Below are 17,848 nucleotides of genomic sequence, written 5' to 3' on the forward strand. Positions count from 1 at the left end.
GCAGGGGACAGAAGATTGTGTTCATGGACAATGAAGCATCTGCAGAAGCACAGCCATCGTTAAGCGAATAAACATGACCCCAGGATCATTATTTGAGCAACAATGAATTCACTGAACATTCAGAATACTCTACAAATGCTTCTTTTGAAGACAATAATGGAAAGCTCTGGGGCAATTTAATAGGTAAGAAATAAGGAGGAGATTTAATAGACAAGAAATTTAGTAGATAAGAAATAAGGAAGAGATTCAGAAGCATGGAGGAATTGTATTTGGCACACTTTAAAGTTCCAATGGGACGGTATCTCTGATTTTTTAAAAAAGACTCTGTTGTTACTCACTTGCTAATGAAGTCATTGAATTCTGCTGACCATATCTCAGGCTGCCTTAGTTTTGGGGGTGGATTCCTAGAACAGTAAGAATTAGAGTTGGATTGTGCACATTGTTCAGTCTGAAAAGTCAGAGGCAGAGGCAGCCAGGTGCTGCCAGGTGTAATCAAGCAGCACCATCATTTCTCAGTTCAGACAGATAATTCGTTATTAATCATTCTTTATATAAAATGACAGATTCCTTGTTTCTCAAAAGCATTTAATGTATGACCCAATTGAGAACAGTGTAGCACAGAGAAGGCACATAGTGGATCTGTGGCATCTTACTACACTGATGGACAGTTACTGCATTGGAGTATGGGTGGGGACTTGATAATATGGGTAAATGTAGTAACCACATTGTTTTTTCATGTGAAACCTTCATAAGGGTGTATATCAATCATAAAAAAAATGTATGACCCAATTTTTCTAACTGATAATTTTTTTTCTTTTAAGGAACTTTCTTGCTTCCACCTGAGAGCCCTGGGAGAAAACATCAGTACTCAGCAAAACAGAAACAATGAACATGAGGAATAATATTTTGTACTCTGAGTCCTGCAGAAGTCTCTGAGGGAACGTGTAAGGCACAGCAGCAAAAAGGGACACAGAGAATGCCTTCATGAGCTGCCCTGGTACTGACACATGGATGGAAACAAGATTGTAAAAGTAAGGGACTGGAAAATATGATTAGCTATAAGCTCTGAATGCCACTTAAAAGATTTTGTTACTAATTCCTTTCATTTTAAGCTGAACAAATCTTTTCTTTTTGGCATGTTCATGAATACAAAGGCACATCACTTGAAAATGAGGATGACCTAACTGTAATCAAGCAACATTGATCAACGATGATAGTTGAATTTGCTGAAGTACTGCTTTATGTTAATTCTAACAGCCCTTGTTTTCATTAGTGGAATGGAAATACTTTGTCTTCAGTTCTGCATTCCTCCTTAAATAGCTTATAATGAAATTAATGTACAGTTTGTACAGGCTCATTAAAGAAAAGTGCAGCTACTCATCTGCCCTGGATCAGGCCTAAAGCTCATTTTACAATCTTCAGACCTCGTTCAAGATTGTCGATTTGCACAGTAAAAGAGGCAATTCTTATCTCCAACAATCTTGTTTTGTTTTTTGTCCTGAAAATTTCCTTTGGAAGAGATTTATTGGCTTGCTTTGAGTATAATGAAGTTTTGATGATATTAGAACACTCAGAACCGGGTAGCTTTTCAGATCCCTTCTTTCTAAATTTGTCTACTGTTAATATTCTAAGAATTTGGCTTTAGAGATACACTGGTTGTAGAAGCAATAAGAAATGACTAATATGATGCAGTTTCCAGAAGTGCCTTGCATGTGTTGACAATGTCATTCCTGCTCCATGTGGGCACAATCACCAAGAATGACAGCATTAGGCTAACTGGCTGTTTAAAACAATGATTACAATGGCTCAGAATGTACAGAGATCCATCTTATATATTGAATGACAGTAGGAGCTAGGAAATGTAGATTTTTTTTTTATTTTCCTCATTTTTTAATGAAATGTTTTAGATTGGTATAGAATAGGTTTTTGTTCTTTTTTGTAACCTTGTTTCCTATTTACCAAATAAGCAGTATATTTTACAACCAGTAATATCTGAGACATACATTGAAATTATGCAAAGGATGACATATATCTAAGGTATTATAATTCAGAACACATACATAAGATAGGAAATTCAAAGGCAAAATTAAAAACATGTTCACATGCTTTGGTTTTATACTGACTGAACTCCATGCCACATATTAAAAATGAATCTATTTGGAAATGAATACAACATATTGGCATTATTTCTTTAGGACTAGAAAACTACCTTCCACCCCCAACATAAACAAACACTCACTGCTAGGGCTTTGTACAAATGATTATAGGCACCAGGACCACAATATTTGTTTTAATGTAGAGCATGGTAACAAACTATAACTTGCCACCTTAGCACTCTGCCCTGGACCCCTGTCTATAGGCCCTGTGTGTGCAATCCATTAGAATTAGGGCAAATCCTTAAGAAACTCTTCAAAAAGATAACAAAATAATAAACAGGCAGACTTTTCACATCAGTTTTCTGATATATCTGGGAACTAACCAAAGCACATACAAAATAGCATTTGAATAGTTACAGGATAAGCAGGAGAAAGTTTGTCAATATATACATGGAAGCAGAGGGGGCTTCAGAGAGGAAAGTGCTTTCATGACTCCAAAGAAATCGTCCTTCTAAGTTAACTGTTTTACATTAAATTATTCAAACATGAGAATATTTTAAATTATTATTTTATCAGTACATTTATAACTTTCTTAACATTATTTTAAAGTTATAAACAAAGGGAAGTCTTAGCAAGTAGTCAAAAAATTATTTGACTGATAGAGTGAGACAGAACAAGTCATGCTGCATTGGCCATGGACAAGAGAGCCTCAAGACTGATTTGGGAGCAGACAGAGTGGGAGGAATTGCTGTTTTCAGAGGTCAAATCCTTGCAAAAGAAAAAAGACACACTGAGTGTCAACAGCAAGCTCCTTCACTTACAACAGGGAACTGAAACTATTGAACAAATACAGTGTTTTGGAAGAAGCAGAATGACATTCCAGGACATTCTGCTCCTAACTTGCTGAACTACATTGTTTCCATGAGAGCACTCAATGACTGGAGGAAGAAAGATACAATGCTGGTACTGGGCCCCACACTAGTCCTCTCACCTTGGTATTTTGAAGAGTGCTCGCATGGGATGCAGGTCAGCTAGTGGGGGATCTCCATCACCTAGCTCAATAGCCGTGATCCCCATGGACCATGTGTCACATCTGGCATCATACGTGGTATCTAATTGCTGTTCACATGCAATCACCTAGTAGAAAATTAGGAAAAAAAATGGTGAAGCTTATGATTTTAACAAACATGCAGCAAATGTTTGGAGCAATGTTTCAGAGTTCAAACTGATGAGGTTTGACAACTATGAGAAAAGGCAGTGACTTAGGAAAATAAAAGCTCAAATTATTAGTAAGTATTTGTATGCTGAGAGCAGAGAATATCTTAGCAGGCTGCAAATATCAAAGAAGAAGCCTATGAAAAGGAATGTTTCTGAAAATGCAAAACAGAAAGGGAAAAGAAACAGTGTCCCACATGGAAAGGATGGGATTAAATGGACAGCTAAGGCTTGTCAGAGGATAGCCACTCCACAGACCTTTTAAGTGTGAATGAAGACATTTATCTTGGCAAAGATAAAAAACATAACTGTAATGAATTTCAAAAAAAGTTCACTAATCAAAGGATGTGATTGAGAGACAAGAGAAAAGGGAAATTTTTTTCAGTATTGTAAAGTAGTATTACATATAAGAATTATTAATTACTTCAGAATTTATTTTAAAATATGTAAATATACAGATGGACTACAAACAATTATGTCAGTGATCACTAAAGAGTATTCAACTATACATTTTAAACTATTTTTTAAAACCTTTACATTTTGTGAATGCCAACCCATAGAACAAATAAAAAATGACTTGGGGATAATGGCAAGTTAGAGTTTTATCACTGGACTACAGTACTATGAAATGACCCATAAAGGGAAAGAAAAGTAAGGCCTCTGTCTGGAACAGTATTTCACCTTTCTCACTCTACTTAACGTCAGACTTAACACATTAACAAGCCCTTGTGTTGACACACCACAGTTTAGTTGGTATCATTTACATACATGTCACCCAGGAAGGGTAAATCCTTCATAAGTATATCTTTATTCATACCTGATACTAATGGCAATGGCAGAAAAGAATATAAGTATAAATTTATGAGTGTGAGGAAAAATAAAAGGCAAGTAATGATAAACACAATACATAGGACAAGAGTTACTCTAGGAGGAAGCCAGATGGTGGGATAGAGGAAGAGCATAGAGGCAAATTTTGCTATTGGTAACATTCTGGTTCTAGATTGGGTGGTGAGCTTATGGGCAAATAAACAAGATAGCTGTGAACCAATCCATTTCTAAACACATGAAGGCCAATAATAAATACAGACATATATAAATCATATATATAGAAAGAGAAGAGAGAATATAGTTTCCCAACTGAGAGTATGATGATGGTGACAAGATCTTACACAACACTTCTCAACTTTTCCAACCAAAGTATTTGTAACATCATGGGAAGGTAAATGCCGAATCAGAGCACAGCCTGAAATATCAGGTGCAAGCATAAGAGTCCCAAGTTTTCTCTTCAAATTTCATATTTAATATGTTAAATACTCATAGAAGTATTATTCATTAATAGCCCAAAACTAGAAGCAACCTATCCCCTGCTCATGAATAAAATGTGGTGCACACATACAATGGCATATTATCCCGCCATCACAAGGCACAGAATGCTGACACCTGTTACATTGTGGATGAATGCTAAAAGAACGAAGCCAACACAGGGCCACATATCATATGACTACACTGATACGAAATGCCCAGAACAGGCAAATACACAAACAGAAAACAGATTAGTGGTGGCCTAGTGTAGGAGAGTTTGGATGGGGAGTGACTCTGAAGGAGTATGGGGTTTCTTTTAGGAGGAATAAAAATGTTCTGAAATTAGATTGTGATGGTTAACTGCACAATCCTGCAAATATGCACTTAAAAAATCATTAAGCTGAACACAAGTGAATTACACAGCATGTGCATTCTATCTTGATAAAGCCGTTAGAAGTAAAAAATACAATCTATGAATTTTCCTTTCTGTAGTATACCTTTGTCTGCTTTAGAATAAAAATGTTTTTTGACCCATCTTTTTTTTTTCTAGCAAGATTGTTGCTTCAGGAAAATTCATTATTTAACAACTTCACACATGTGGTCCAGGAATATCTTCCCAAGGCTTGGGTAAATCTATGCCCAAATTTTCCTGCGACAGCTTGGTTTATGCTTTCTTTTCCAGTCATTACAAATATCATACCCTTTCACTCTGAGAAGTGTCTTGGCTTGTACAATAAGCTATAGGGTCACCTACAACAATAATTATTTCCCTTGTCTGCTTCATCCTGATACATACTCCAGTTTGGAAAGGATGGCTTTATGTAACCAAGAAATGCTACCTTTGGTCTTGAATTTAATTTAAAAATGTGAAATCAAAAATTTCACTTTTCAACTGATAACTGATTTCAACAAGTTCACCTTAGGGACCAAAAAACCATTGCAAAATCCTATACCATTAATTATGGAGAATATACTAAATTTTTTTACCTTACTTCTAATTCCTAGAAATCTATCATTAATAACCTAGAGCTAGTATACATATGATATCTTCATTAACTAGATGGGTGTTTATCCAAATTTATTCTTCAAAAATTCTAGAAGAGTAGAAATTTATTGAAATACTTCTAATCATTCACAACTTCGGAAAATGCTTATTACAGAGAGATGAATAGAATATGTACAGAATCTCAAACATACATTACATGACAGCTTGAAAAGACAACACTGAACCTTTCTCTTTTATATGGTGTCTATTGATTGCTCACCACAGAAGAAATTCCAAACCTTGTTGCCCTACGGTAGGCTTATTAATAAAAAACAATGACTTATCAGTAAAACGTCTGCGGGTTACATGTTAAGAAGTGTCAATTTGAATAATTAACTCATTTAATACAAAATTAAATCAGTTAATATATAAAACAAATTTTAGATAGATAAAAAATATTTCCTTTTACTAAAACAGTGGTGCCAGGATCCACAATCAAAATTACTTTTACTAAATGGCAAACTTAAACATACAATAATAGCTTTACTACAATAAACTAGCATATGAAAAATATAAAGCCAGACTATTAATTATTTATTATATTATAGTATTATATATTATACTATTTATTATATTAACTTTAAGGCATGTGAATATGATGCAATGTTGATATTATAGATATACTGTATTAATTTCCCATTAAAATTTTTATGAGCTTTTAAAAACACTAGTAATGAAGAAGGAGAACAGATGGTGGCATGACTAGTGTGGCAGAAATCTCCTCCCCAAACCACATATATTTTGAAAATACAGCAAATACAACTATTCCTGAAAGACTAACCAGAAGTAACAGTATATCAGAAAGTCTACATCTGGGAGAAGTCAACATCTCATGGAAAAGGGTAAAGTGAAAAGCCGTAACCCGCAGGGACCCAAGCACTACCCCCAGCCCAGCTCACAGGTGTAAGGAAGAGAATCAGAGAGGGGAGGGAGTGGAAGCACAGGACTGCTAAATACCCAGCCCTAGAAATCTACCCTGGGAGCACAGACCCACATTGTACTCTGGAGAGTAGAGGGGCTGAAAACCAAAGTCTGAGACTAAGACTGCAAACAGGTTCCCACAACTGGCTGTCCTGGGACAAAAGAAAAGCAGGTGCTTTAAGGAACTCTCAACAGTCAGAGGGCTGCTAAAGGGGCAAGGGTTTAGGAGAAGGAACAGGTGGACAAAATCATCCTGGCATACTCCATCCAGCAGGCTGGGAACTTTCAGTAGCTTCAGGTGCCCTATGCTTCTGGTTGGCAACACAGCCCCGAGGCACCTAACCACGATAAGCAGTCTGTTGCTCCTTCCTCCTGGCTGGCAACTACATGCAGACCAGCGGTCCCTGCCATTGCTAAAGACTAGCCGGAGGGCAGCTCCGCCCACAGCCACTTCCCCTGTGCATGGTTGAGCAGCACAGATAGCAGAGACGGGCAATGATACCACAAATGGGCTCTGTTATGGCGGCAGAACCTGCATGACTTGCCTGAACCACAGTCATCACCCTAGGCCATCCCGAGGGCCACCCCACCCACAGCAGTTTAGTTGATTAACCCAGAGGCAGGTCCCTGTGCACAGTTAACCAGCACAGTGGAGACAGGCACAGTGACCAGCAAGCAGGAAGGGACTTTCTCCTCCCACCTGACAACCATGCCACTCACCTGCAACCACTCCCATTGCTCCAGGACTATGAAAAGGCATAATAACCTTGTTCAAACCAAAATCCCTCAAACACCAGAAAGAGGGCTCAGTGAGACCAAAATCACCAATATTCCTAAAATATAATTCCAAATAAAAGTCATAAGCCAGCTAATGCAGCTACACAAAAACACTCAAGAGCTAAAGGATGAATTCAGGATGGAGATAACTGAAATGAAACAAACAAAGGAGGGATTTAAAAGCATTTAGGTGGGTTAGAGGAGATAGTAAATGGAACAGAAATCAAAGAACAGGAATACAGAGAAGCTGAGGCAGAGAGAGATAAAAGAAGCTCTAGAAGTAAAAGAATATTAAGAGAACTATGTGATCAATCCAAATGCACAGCAATATTTGCATTACAGGGGTACCAGAAGAAGAAGAGAGAGAAAAAGTGATAGAAAGTATCTTCAAACAAGTAATTGCTGAAAATTTCCCCAGTCTAGGGAAGGAAACAGTCTCTCAGGCTATGGAAGTCCCAATACAAGGGACCCAAGGAGGACAACACCAAGACATATAATAATTAAAATGGCAATGATCAAGGACAAGGACAGAGTATTAAAAGCAGCCAGAGAGAGAAAAGAGATAACCTACAAAGGAAAACCCATCAGGCTATCATCAGACTTCTCAGCAGAAACCTTACAGGCCAGAAGGGAGTGGCATGATACATTAACAGCAATGAAAAAGAAGGGCCTCAAACCAAGAATACTCTACCCAGCAAGATTATCATTTAAATTTGAAGGAGGGATTAAACAATTCCCAGATAAGCAAAAATAGAGGGAATTTACCTCCCACAAAACATCTCTACAGTGTATTTTAAAGGGACTGCACTAGATGGAAGTGTGCCTAAGACCAAATAGCTGTCACCAGAGAAATAAAACCACAGTAAAGGAAGTAGACCAATTAAATATTAACCAAATGCAAAATTAAATCAGCTACCCACAAAGTCAGTCAAGGAATACACAAAGAGTACAGAATATGACACCTAACATATAAAGAATGGAGGAGAAAGAAAAAGCAGGGAGAGAAAAAAGCATCATCTGGATGGGTGTTTATAATAGCATGTAAGTGAGATAAAGTAGACTGCTAGATAGTAAAGAAGCTGCCCTTGAACCTTTGGTAACCACAAATCCAAAGCCTGCAAAGGCAATAAGTACATATGTATTGATAATCACCCTAAATGTAAATGGAAGGAATGCACCAATCAAAAGACACAGAGTTATAGCATGGATAAAAAAGCAAGACCCCAGAGGGGCGGAAGATGGCGGCGTGAGTAGAGCAGCGGAAATCTCCTCCCAAAACAACATATATCTATGAAAATATAACAAAGACAACCCTTCCTAGAATAAAGACCAGAGGACACAGGACAATATCCAGACCACATCCGCACCTGAGAGAACCCAGCGCCTCGCGAAGGGGGTAAGATACAAGCCCCAGCCCCGCGGGAGCCGAGCGCCCCTCCCCCCAGCTCCCGGTGCGGGAGAAGAATAGGCAGAGCGGGAGGGAGACGGAGCCCAGGACTGCCGAACACCCAGCCCCAGCCATCCGGGCCAGAGTGCAGGGCCCTCGATACTAGGAAAACAGGGCAGCAAGAACAGTGAGCAGGCACTGGAGGCCGGGTGCCGGAGGACATAAGAAAAGTGCGCGACCATTTTTTTTTTTTTTTGCTTTTTTGCTGTTTTGTTTTGGCGAGCGCTTTTTGGAAGTCTTAAAGGGATAGGGACCCCAATACTAGGGAAACAGGGCAGAAAGACCGGTGAGCAGAGGCCTGAGGCTGGCACTGGAGAATAAAGAAAAACGAACGACCACCTTTTTTTTTTTAATTTAAAATTTTTTTTCTTTTTCTTTTTTTTTTTTTGGTGGTCGTTGTTTTGTTTTGGCGGGTGCTTTTTGGAAGTCTTAAAGGGACACGGCGGGTCACTTAATCCAGAGGTAGGGAATCCGGGGATCTCTGGGCACCCTAACCCCTGGGCTGCAGGGAGCAGGGAGGCCCCTTACGGAGATAAATAGCCTCCCAGCCACTCCTGCTCCAACGCGACTCCACCATCTTGGAGTAGCTGCCCGCGCCAGGCCAAGCCCACAGCAACAGTGGAGATAAACTCCATAGCAGCCGGGCAGGAAGCAGAAACCCTGTCTGCACGCAGCTGCCCAGCACAAGCCACTAGAGGCCGCTGTTCTCCCAGGAGAGGAGGGCCACAGACCAACAAGAAAGGAAGTCCTTCCAGCCGTCACTCATCCCAGCTCTGCAGACTATTCCTATCACCATGAAAAGGCAAAGCTACAGGCAGACAAAGATCACAGAGACAACACCAGAGAAGGAGACAGACCTAACCAGTCTTCCTGAAAAAGAATTCAAAATAAGAATCATAAATATGCTGACAGAGATGCAGAGAAATACGCAAGAGAAATGGGATGAAGTCCAGAAGGAGATCACAGATGCCAGAAAGGAGATCGCAGAAATGAAACAAACTCTGGAAGGGTTTATAAGCAGAATGGATAGGATGCAAGAGGCCATTGATGGAATTGAAATCAGAGAACAGGAACGCATAGAAGGTGACATAGAGAGAGACAAAAGGATCTCCAGGAATGAAACAATATTAAGAGAACTGTGTGACCAATCCAAAAGGAACAATATCCGTATTATAGGGGTCCCAGAAGAAGAAGAGAGAGGAAAAGAGATGGAAAGTATCTTAGAAGAAATAATTGCTGAAAACTTCCCCACACTGGGGGAGGAATTAATCGAACAGACCACGGAAATACACAGAACCCCCAACAGAAAGGATCCAAGAAGGACAACACCAAGACACATAATAATTAAAATGGCAAAGATCAAGGACAAGGAAAGAGTGTTAAAGGCAGCTAGAGAGAAAAAGGTCACCTATAAAGGGAAACCCATCAGGCTAACATCAGACTTCTCAACAGAAACCCTACAGGCCAGAAGAGAATGGCATGATATATTTAATACAATGAAACAGAAGGGCCTTGAACCAAGGATACTGTATCCAGCACGACTATCATTCAAATATGACGGTGGGATTAAACAATTCCCAGACAAACAAAAGCTGAGGGAATTTGCTTTCCACAAACCACCTCTACAGAACATCTTACAGGGACTGCTCTAGATGGGAGCACTCCAAGAAAGAGCACAGCACAAAACACCCAACATATGAAGAATCAAGGAGGAGGAACAAGAAGGGAGAGAAGAAAAGAATCTCCAGACAGTGTATATAACAGCTCAATAAGCGAGCTAAGTTACTCAGTAAGATACTAAAGAGGCTAACCTTGAACCTTTGGTAACCACGAATTTAAAGCCTGCAATGGCAATCAGTACATATCTTTCAATAGTCACCCTAAATGTTAATGGGTTGAATGCACCAATCAAAAGACACAGAGTAACAGAATGGATAAAAAAGCAAGACCCATCTATATGCTGCTTACAAGAAACTCACCTCAAACCCAAAGACATGTACAGACTAAAAGTCAAGGGATGGAAAAACATATTTCAAGCAAACAACAGCGAGAAGAAAGCAGGGGTTGCAGTACTAATATCAGACAAAATAGACTTCAAAACAAAGAAAGTAACAAGAGATAAAGAAGGACACTACATAATGATAAAGGGCTCAGTCAAACAAGAGGATATAACCATTCTAAATATATATGCACCCAACACAGGAGCACCAGCATATGTGAAACAAATACTAACAGAACTAAAGGGGGAAATAGACTGCAATGCATTCATTCTAGGAGACTTCAACACACCACTCACCCCAAAGGATAGACCCACCGTGCAGAAAATAAGTAAGGACACGGAAGCACTGAACAACACAGTAGAGCAGATGGACCTAATAGACATCTATAGAACTCTACATCCAAAAGCAACAGGATATACATTCTTCTCAAGTGCACATGGAACATTCTCCAGAATAGACCACATACTAGGCCACAAAAAGAGCCTCAGAAAATTCCAAAAGATTGAAATCCTACCAACCAACTTTTCAGACCACAAAGGCATTAAACTAGAAATAAACTGTACAAAGAAAGCAAAGAGGCTCACAAACACATGGAGGTTTAACAACACGCTCCTAAATAATCAATGGATCAATGACCAAATCAAAATGGAGATCCAGCAATATATGGAAACAAATGACAACAACACTAAGCCCCAACTTCTGTGGGACACAGCAAAAGCAGTCTTAAGAGGAAAGTATATAGCAATCCAAGCATATTTAAAAAAGGAAGAGCAATCCCAAATGAATGGTCTAATGTCACAATTATCGAAATTGGAAAAAGAAGAACAGATGAGGCCTAAGGTCACCAGAAGGAGGGACATAATAAAGATCAGAGAAGAAATAAATAAAATTGAGAAGAATAAAACAATAGCAAAAATCAATGAAACCAAGAGCTGGTTCTTCGAGAAAATAAACAAAATAGATAAGCCTCTAGCCAGACTTATTAAGAAGAAAAGAGTCAACACAAATCAACAGTATCAGAAACGAGAAAGGAAAAATCACGACGGACCCCACGGAAATGCAAAGAATTATCGGAGAATACTATGAAAACCTATATGCTAACAAGCTGGGAAACCTAGGAGAAATGGACAACTTCCTAGAAAAATACAACCTTCCAAGATTGACCCACGAAGAAACAGAAAATCTAAACAGACCAATTACCAGCAACGAAATTGAGGCGGTAATCAAAAAACTACCAAAGAACAAAACCCCCGGGCCAGATGGATTTACCTCGGAATTTTATCAGACATACAGGGAAGACATAATACCCATTCTCCTTAAAGTTTTCCAAAAAATAGAGGAGGAGGGGATACTCCCAAACTCATTCTATGAAGCCAACATCACCCTAATACCAAAACCAGGCAAAGACCCCACCAAAAAAGAAAACTACAGACCAATATCCCTGATGAACGTAGATGCAAAAATACTCAACAAAATATTAGCAAACCGAATTCAAAAATACATCAAAAGGATCATACACCATGACCAAGTGGGATTCATCCCAGGGATGCAAGGATGGTACAACATTCGAATGTCCATCAACATCATCCACCACATCAACAAAAAGAAAGACAAAAACCACATGATCATCTCCATAGATGCTGAAAAAGGCATTTGACAAAGTTCAACATCCATTCATGATAAAAACTCTCAGCAAAATGGGAATAGAGGGCAAGTACCTCAACATAATAAAGGCCATCTATGATAAACCCACAGCCAACATTATATTGAACAGCGAGAAGCTGAAAGCATTTCCTCTGAGATCGGGAACTAGACAGGGATGCCCACTCTCTCCACTGTTATTTAACATAGTACTGGAGGTCCTAGCCACGGCAATCAGACAAAACAAAGAAATACAAGGAATCCAGATTGGTAAAGAAGAAGTTAAACTGTCACTATTTGCAGATGACATGATACTGTACATAAAAAACCCTAAAGACTCCACCCCAAAACTACTAGAACTGATATCGGAATACAGCAAAGTTGCAGGATACAAAATCAACACACAGAAATCTGTGGCTTTCCTATATACTAACAATGAACCAACAGAAAGAGAAATCAGGAAAACAACTCCAGTCACAATTGCATCAAAAAAAATAAAATACCTAGGAATAAACCTAACCAAAGAAGTGAAAGACTTATACTCTGAAAACTACAAGTCACTCTTAAGATAAATTAAAGGGGACACTAACAGATGGAAACTCATCCCATGCTCGTGGTTAGGAAGAATTAATATCGTCAAAATGGCCATCCTGCCCAAAGCAATATACAGATTTGATGCAATCCCTATGAAACTACCAGCAACATTCTTCAATGAACTGGAACAAATAATTCAAAAATTCATATGGAAACACCAAAGACCCCGAATAGCCAAAGCAATCCTGAGAAAGAAGAATAAAGTAGGTGGGATCTCACTCCCCAACTTCAAGCTCTACTATAAAGCCATAGTAATCAAGACAATTTGGTACTGGCACAAGAGCAGAGCCACAGACCAATGGAACAGACTAGAGAATCCAGACATTAACCCAGACATATATGGTCAATTAATATTAGATAAAGGAGCCATGGACATACAATGGCGAAATGACAGTCTCTTCAACAGGTGGTGCTGGCAAAACTGGACAGCTACATGTAGGAGAATGAAACTGGACCATTGTCTAACCCCATATACAAAAGTAAACTCAAAATGGATCAAAGACCTGAATGTAAGTCATGAAACCATTAAACTCTTGGAAGAAAACAGAGGCAAAAACCTCTTAGACATAAACATGAGTGACCTCTTCTTGAACATATCTCCCCAGGCAAGGAAAACAACAGCAAAAATGAGTAAGTGGGACTATATTAAGCTGAAAAGCTTCTGTACAGCAAAAGACACCATCAATAGAACAAAAAGGATCCCTACAGTATGGGAGAATATATTTGAAAATGACACATCCGATAAAGGCTTGACCTCCAGAATATATAAAGAGCTCACACGCCTCAACAAACAAAAAACAAATAACCCAATTAAAAAATGGGCAGAGGAACTGAACAGACAGTTCTCCAAAAAAGAAATACAGATGGCCAACAGACACATGAAAAGATGCTCCACATCGTTAATTACCAGAGAAATGCAAATTAAAACTACAATGAGGTATCACCTCACACCAGTAAGGATGGCTGCCATCCAAAAGACAAACAACAACAAATGTTGGCGAGGCTGTGGAGAAAGGGGAACCCTCCTACACTGCTGGTGGGAATGTAAGTTAGTTCAACCATTGTGGAAAGCAGTATGGAGGTACATCAAAATGCTCAAAATAGACCTACCATTTGACCCAGGAATTGCACTCCTAGGAATTTACCCTAAGAATGCAGCAATCAAGTATGAGAAAGATCAGTGCACCCCTATGTTTATCGCAGCACTATTTACAATAGACAAGAATTGGAAGCAACCTAAATGTCCATCAATAGATGAATGGATAAAGAAAATGTTATACATATACACAATGGAATACTACTCAGCCATAAGAAGAGGGCAAATCCTACCATTTGCAGCAACATGGATGGAGCTGGAGGGTATTATGCTCAGTGAAACAAGCCAAGCGGAGAAAGAGAAATACCAAATGATTTCACTTACCTGTGGAATATAAGAACAAAGGAAAAGCTGAAGGAACAAAACAGCACCAGAATCACAGAACTCAAGAATGGACTAACAGGTACCAAAGGGAAAGGTACTGGGGAGGATGGGTGGGTAGGGAGGGATAAGGCGGGGGGAGAAGTAGGGAGGTATTAAGATTAACATGCATGGGGGGGTAGGAGAAAAGGGAGGGCTGTACAACACAGAGAAGGCAAGTAGTGATTCTACAACATTTTGCTATGCTGATGGACAGTGACTGTAAAGAGGTTTATAGGGGAGACATGGTATAGGGGAGAGCCTAGTAAACATAATATTCATCATGTAAGTGTAGATTAGTGATACCAAAAACAAAGCAAAACAAAACCAAACAAAAAAAAAAAGGGCAGTTCCTGTGTGGTAACCTCCAATGAGGTCTACACAAGGGTATAAAGGGCATATAAAAGTGTAGGCAAAGGGTCTGTTTGTGTTTATACAGAGGATCAAAGCCTAATTGGGCTACCCTGAAAATGAACTAAGATACGATATGAAAGAGAACTTCCAACATCAGCACTCTCTGGAAGACTCATGCCAGAAGATGATCATCAAAAAACCCCAACAAAGATCCACGCACTGCTACAGCTGTAGATGCACTCATCCCACCAGTTCCTGGACTTGCCATGGGAATGAGGAAGGAGATATCTAAGCTGGCCTGTGCATACAGTAAAACAACAAATTTGACTGGATCTATACTGTTGGAAGTCAACCAAGAATTAGGAAAAGTGAAAATTGTAGCGCTCCAAAATCTTACAACTACAGAGTATTTACTGTTAAAAGAACATAAGGGATGTGAACATTCCCCAGGAATGGGTTGTTTTAATTTGTCTGATTTCTCTCAGACTGTTCAAGTTCAGTTGGACAATATCCACCATATCATAGATAAGTTTTCACAAATGCCTAAGGTGCCTAACTGGTTTTCTTGGTTTCACTGGAGATGGCTGGTAATTACAGATATGCTTTGGTTATGTAACTATACTCCTATTATGTTAATGTGTGTGCGCAATTTAAGTAGTAGCTTAAAACCTATACATGCTGAAGTTACTCTACAAGAAGATATGTCAAAGAAATAATCAATCTTCCCATGTTTTCTTCCGCCTGCTACTTCTATAGCTTTTCTTCTTCCTTCCTAATTACAACACTTAAATAGAATTCGTGCCTCATATCAAATTTACCAAGTATCATAATTCTTCCAAGTGGTAAAGATACCTCAAGACAAATGCTGGGCATAGAAGCTACAGGGCATAAATATGCAAAGAAGTAAAAAGCTAACCTTTTCAAACAATAAGGCTTCTCTCTCACTTACCAACTTTACATTTCCCTGTATGGCCCCGGAAGATGACTGGTTAGCCAGAGACGGGTAAGATTCCTCAAGGGAGGAACAACCTAAGACAGGCACAGTCGCAGGGGGGCCATCAGGTGAGAAATTGTGGATCAACAGAGGTGAGGCTTAGAACCTCACCCCCCCTGTTCTGAGAGAAATCTTCTGCATACGTGGATGTTTTATTGCCCTTGTCTAGCTTGGATTAACACATAGTCTACAGTCACACACCTGATCATCTACATTTGCTCTCTTACAACACTAAACTATGTTTTCTACCTTTATCTTGTATCTACCTACCACTTCAGCATTTTATTAAAAATAATAATAATAAAGAGAGAAATGTGGTATCCACATATAAATCAAGTATAAAAACCAAATGAGTATTCATATTTGAACTGACTGTTTATAGTTCATAAGGCATGAGCAAAACCAAAAGTTTCTGTGATGACTGCCCTTGTACTGTTCACTGTGTAACTTATTCATTGTGTAAGAATTTGTTCTACATGTAAGAACTTGTTTGTTATGCCTCAGAAGATTTGAGACTGACGAAAATTAGGCTTGGGGTGGATTAATGATTGTGCATTGAGCATTGACTCCCCTATACAGAATTTTATTGTCGTTAACAACCATTTGATCAATAAATATGAGAGATGCCCTAAAAAAAAAAAAAAAAAAAGCAAGACCCATCTATATGCTGCCTAAAAGAGACTCACTTCAAACCCAAAGACATATACACACTAAAAGTGAAGGGATGGAAAAAGATATTTCATACAAACATTAGGGAAAGAAAAGCAGGTTTTTCAGTACTTGAATCAGACAAAATAAGACTTCAAAACAAAGAAAGTCACAAGAGACAAAGAAGGACATTACATAATCATAAAGGGGTCAGTCCAACAACAGGATATAACCATTCTAAATATCTATGCACCCAACACAGGAGCACCTACATATGTGAAACAAATACTAACAGAATTAAAGGAGGAAATAGAATGCAATGCATTCATTTTAGGAGACTTCAACATACTCCAAAGGACAGATCAACCAGACAGAAAATAAGTAAGAAGACAGAGGCACTAAACAACACATTAGAACAGATGGACCTAACAGACATATAAAGAACACACCACCGAAAACCAGCAGGATACATATTCTACTCTAGTTCACATGGAACATTTTTCAGAATAGACCACATACTAGCCACATAAAGAGCCTCAGCAAATTCAAAAAGATTGAAATTCTACCAACCAACTTCTCAGACCACAAAGGTATGAAACTAGAAATAAATTGTACAAAGAAAACAAAAAGGCTCACAAACACATGGAGGCTTAACAACATGCTCCTAAATAATCAATGGATCAATGACCAAAATAAAACAGAAATCAAGCAATATATGGAGACAAATGAAAACAACAGCGCAATGACCTAACTTTTGTGGGACGCAGCAAAGGCAGTTCTAAGAGGAAAGTATATAGCAATCCAGGCCTATTTAAAGAAGGAAGAACAATCTCCAAAGAACAGTCTAAATTCACAATTATTGAAACTAGAAAAGAACAACAAATGAGGCCAAGTCAGTAGAAGGAGGGACATAATAAAGGTCAGAGAAGAAATAAATAAAATTGAGAAGAATAAAACAATAGAAAAAATAAATGAAACAAAGAGCTGGTTCTTTGACAAAATAAACAAAATAGATAAACACCTAGCCAGACTTATCAAGAAACAAAGAGAATCTACACACAGAAACAGAATCAAAAATGAGAAAGGAAAAATCCCTATGGACACCACAGAAATACAAAAAATTATTAGAGAATACTATGAAAATCTATATGCTAACAACCTGGATAACATGGAAGAAGTGGACAACTTTCTAGAAAAATAGAACCTTCCATGACTGACCAAGGAAGAAACAGAAAATCTAAACAGACCAATTGCCAGCAATGAAAGTGAATCAAAAAAATACCCAAGAACAAAACAACCGGACCAGATGGCTGCACTGTTGAATTTTATCAGACATTTAGAGAAGACATAATACCCAT

General features: G+C 38.6%; 1 protein-coding gene and 1 long non-coding RNA gene across 10 annotated transcripts in view; one reads left to right on the forward strand and one right to left on the reverse strand.

Moving 5' to 3' along the window:
• MYO3A (myosin IIIA) overlaps positions 1–17,848 on the reverse strand; it is a 244,873-nt gene that overhangs the window by 185,122 nt on the left and 41,903 nt on the right. For 8 of the 9 annotated variants that reach the window (XR_008996367.1, XR_008996366.1, XM_057498238.1 and 5 more), the window contains 2 exons: positions 3,088–3,233; positions 339–404 (listed from right to left, as the gene is read on the reverse strand). Coding sequence is in view for 7 of the 9 variants with exons in the window: in XM_057498238.1 (XP_057354221.1) it covers positions 339–404; positions 3,088–3,233 (212 nt within the window). In the remaining 2 variants the exon portion in view is untranslated. The remainder of the gene's footprint in view (positions 1–338; positions 405–3,087; positions 3,234–17,848) is intronic. The other variant, XM_036902580.2, reaches the window with a different exon arrangement.
• Positions 786–17,848, forward strand: part of LOC130682914 (uncharacterized) — a 28,116-nt gene continuing 11,053 nt past the window's right edge. Inside the window, exons 1-2 of the long non-coding RNA XR_008996368.1 lie at positions 786–1,031; positions 5,164–5,240. This is a non-coding gene — a long non-coding RNA (uncharacterized LOC130682914). The remainder of the gene's footprint in view (positions 1,032–5,163; positions 5,241–17,848) is intronic.

This window comes from Manis pentadactyla, chromosome 3 (genome assembly GCF_030020395.1).
Source record: "Manis pentadactyla isolate mManPen7 chromosome 3, mManPen7.hap1, whole genome shotgun sequence".
In the NCBI taxonomy this organism is placed as follows: Eukaryota; Metazoa; Chordata; class Mammalia; order Pholidota; family Manidae; genus Manis; species Manis pentadactyla.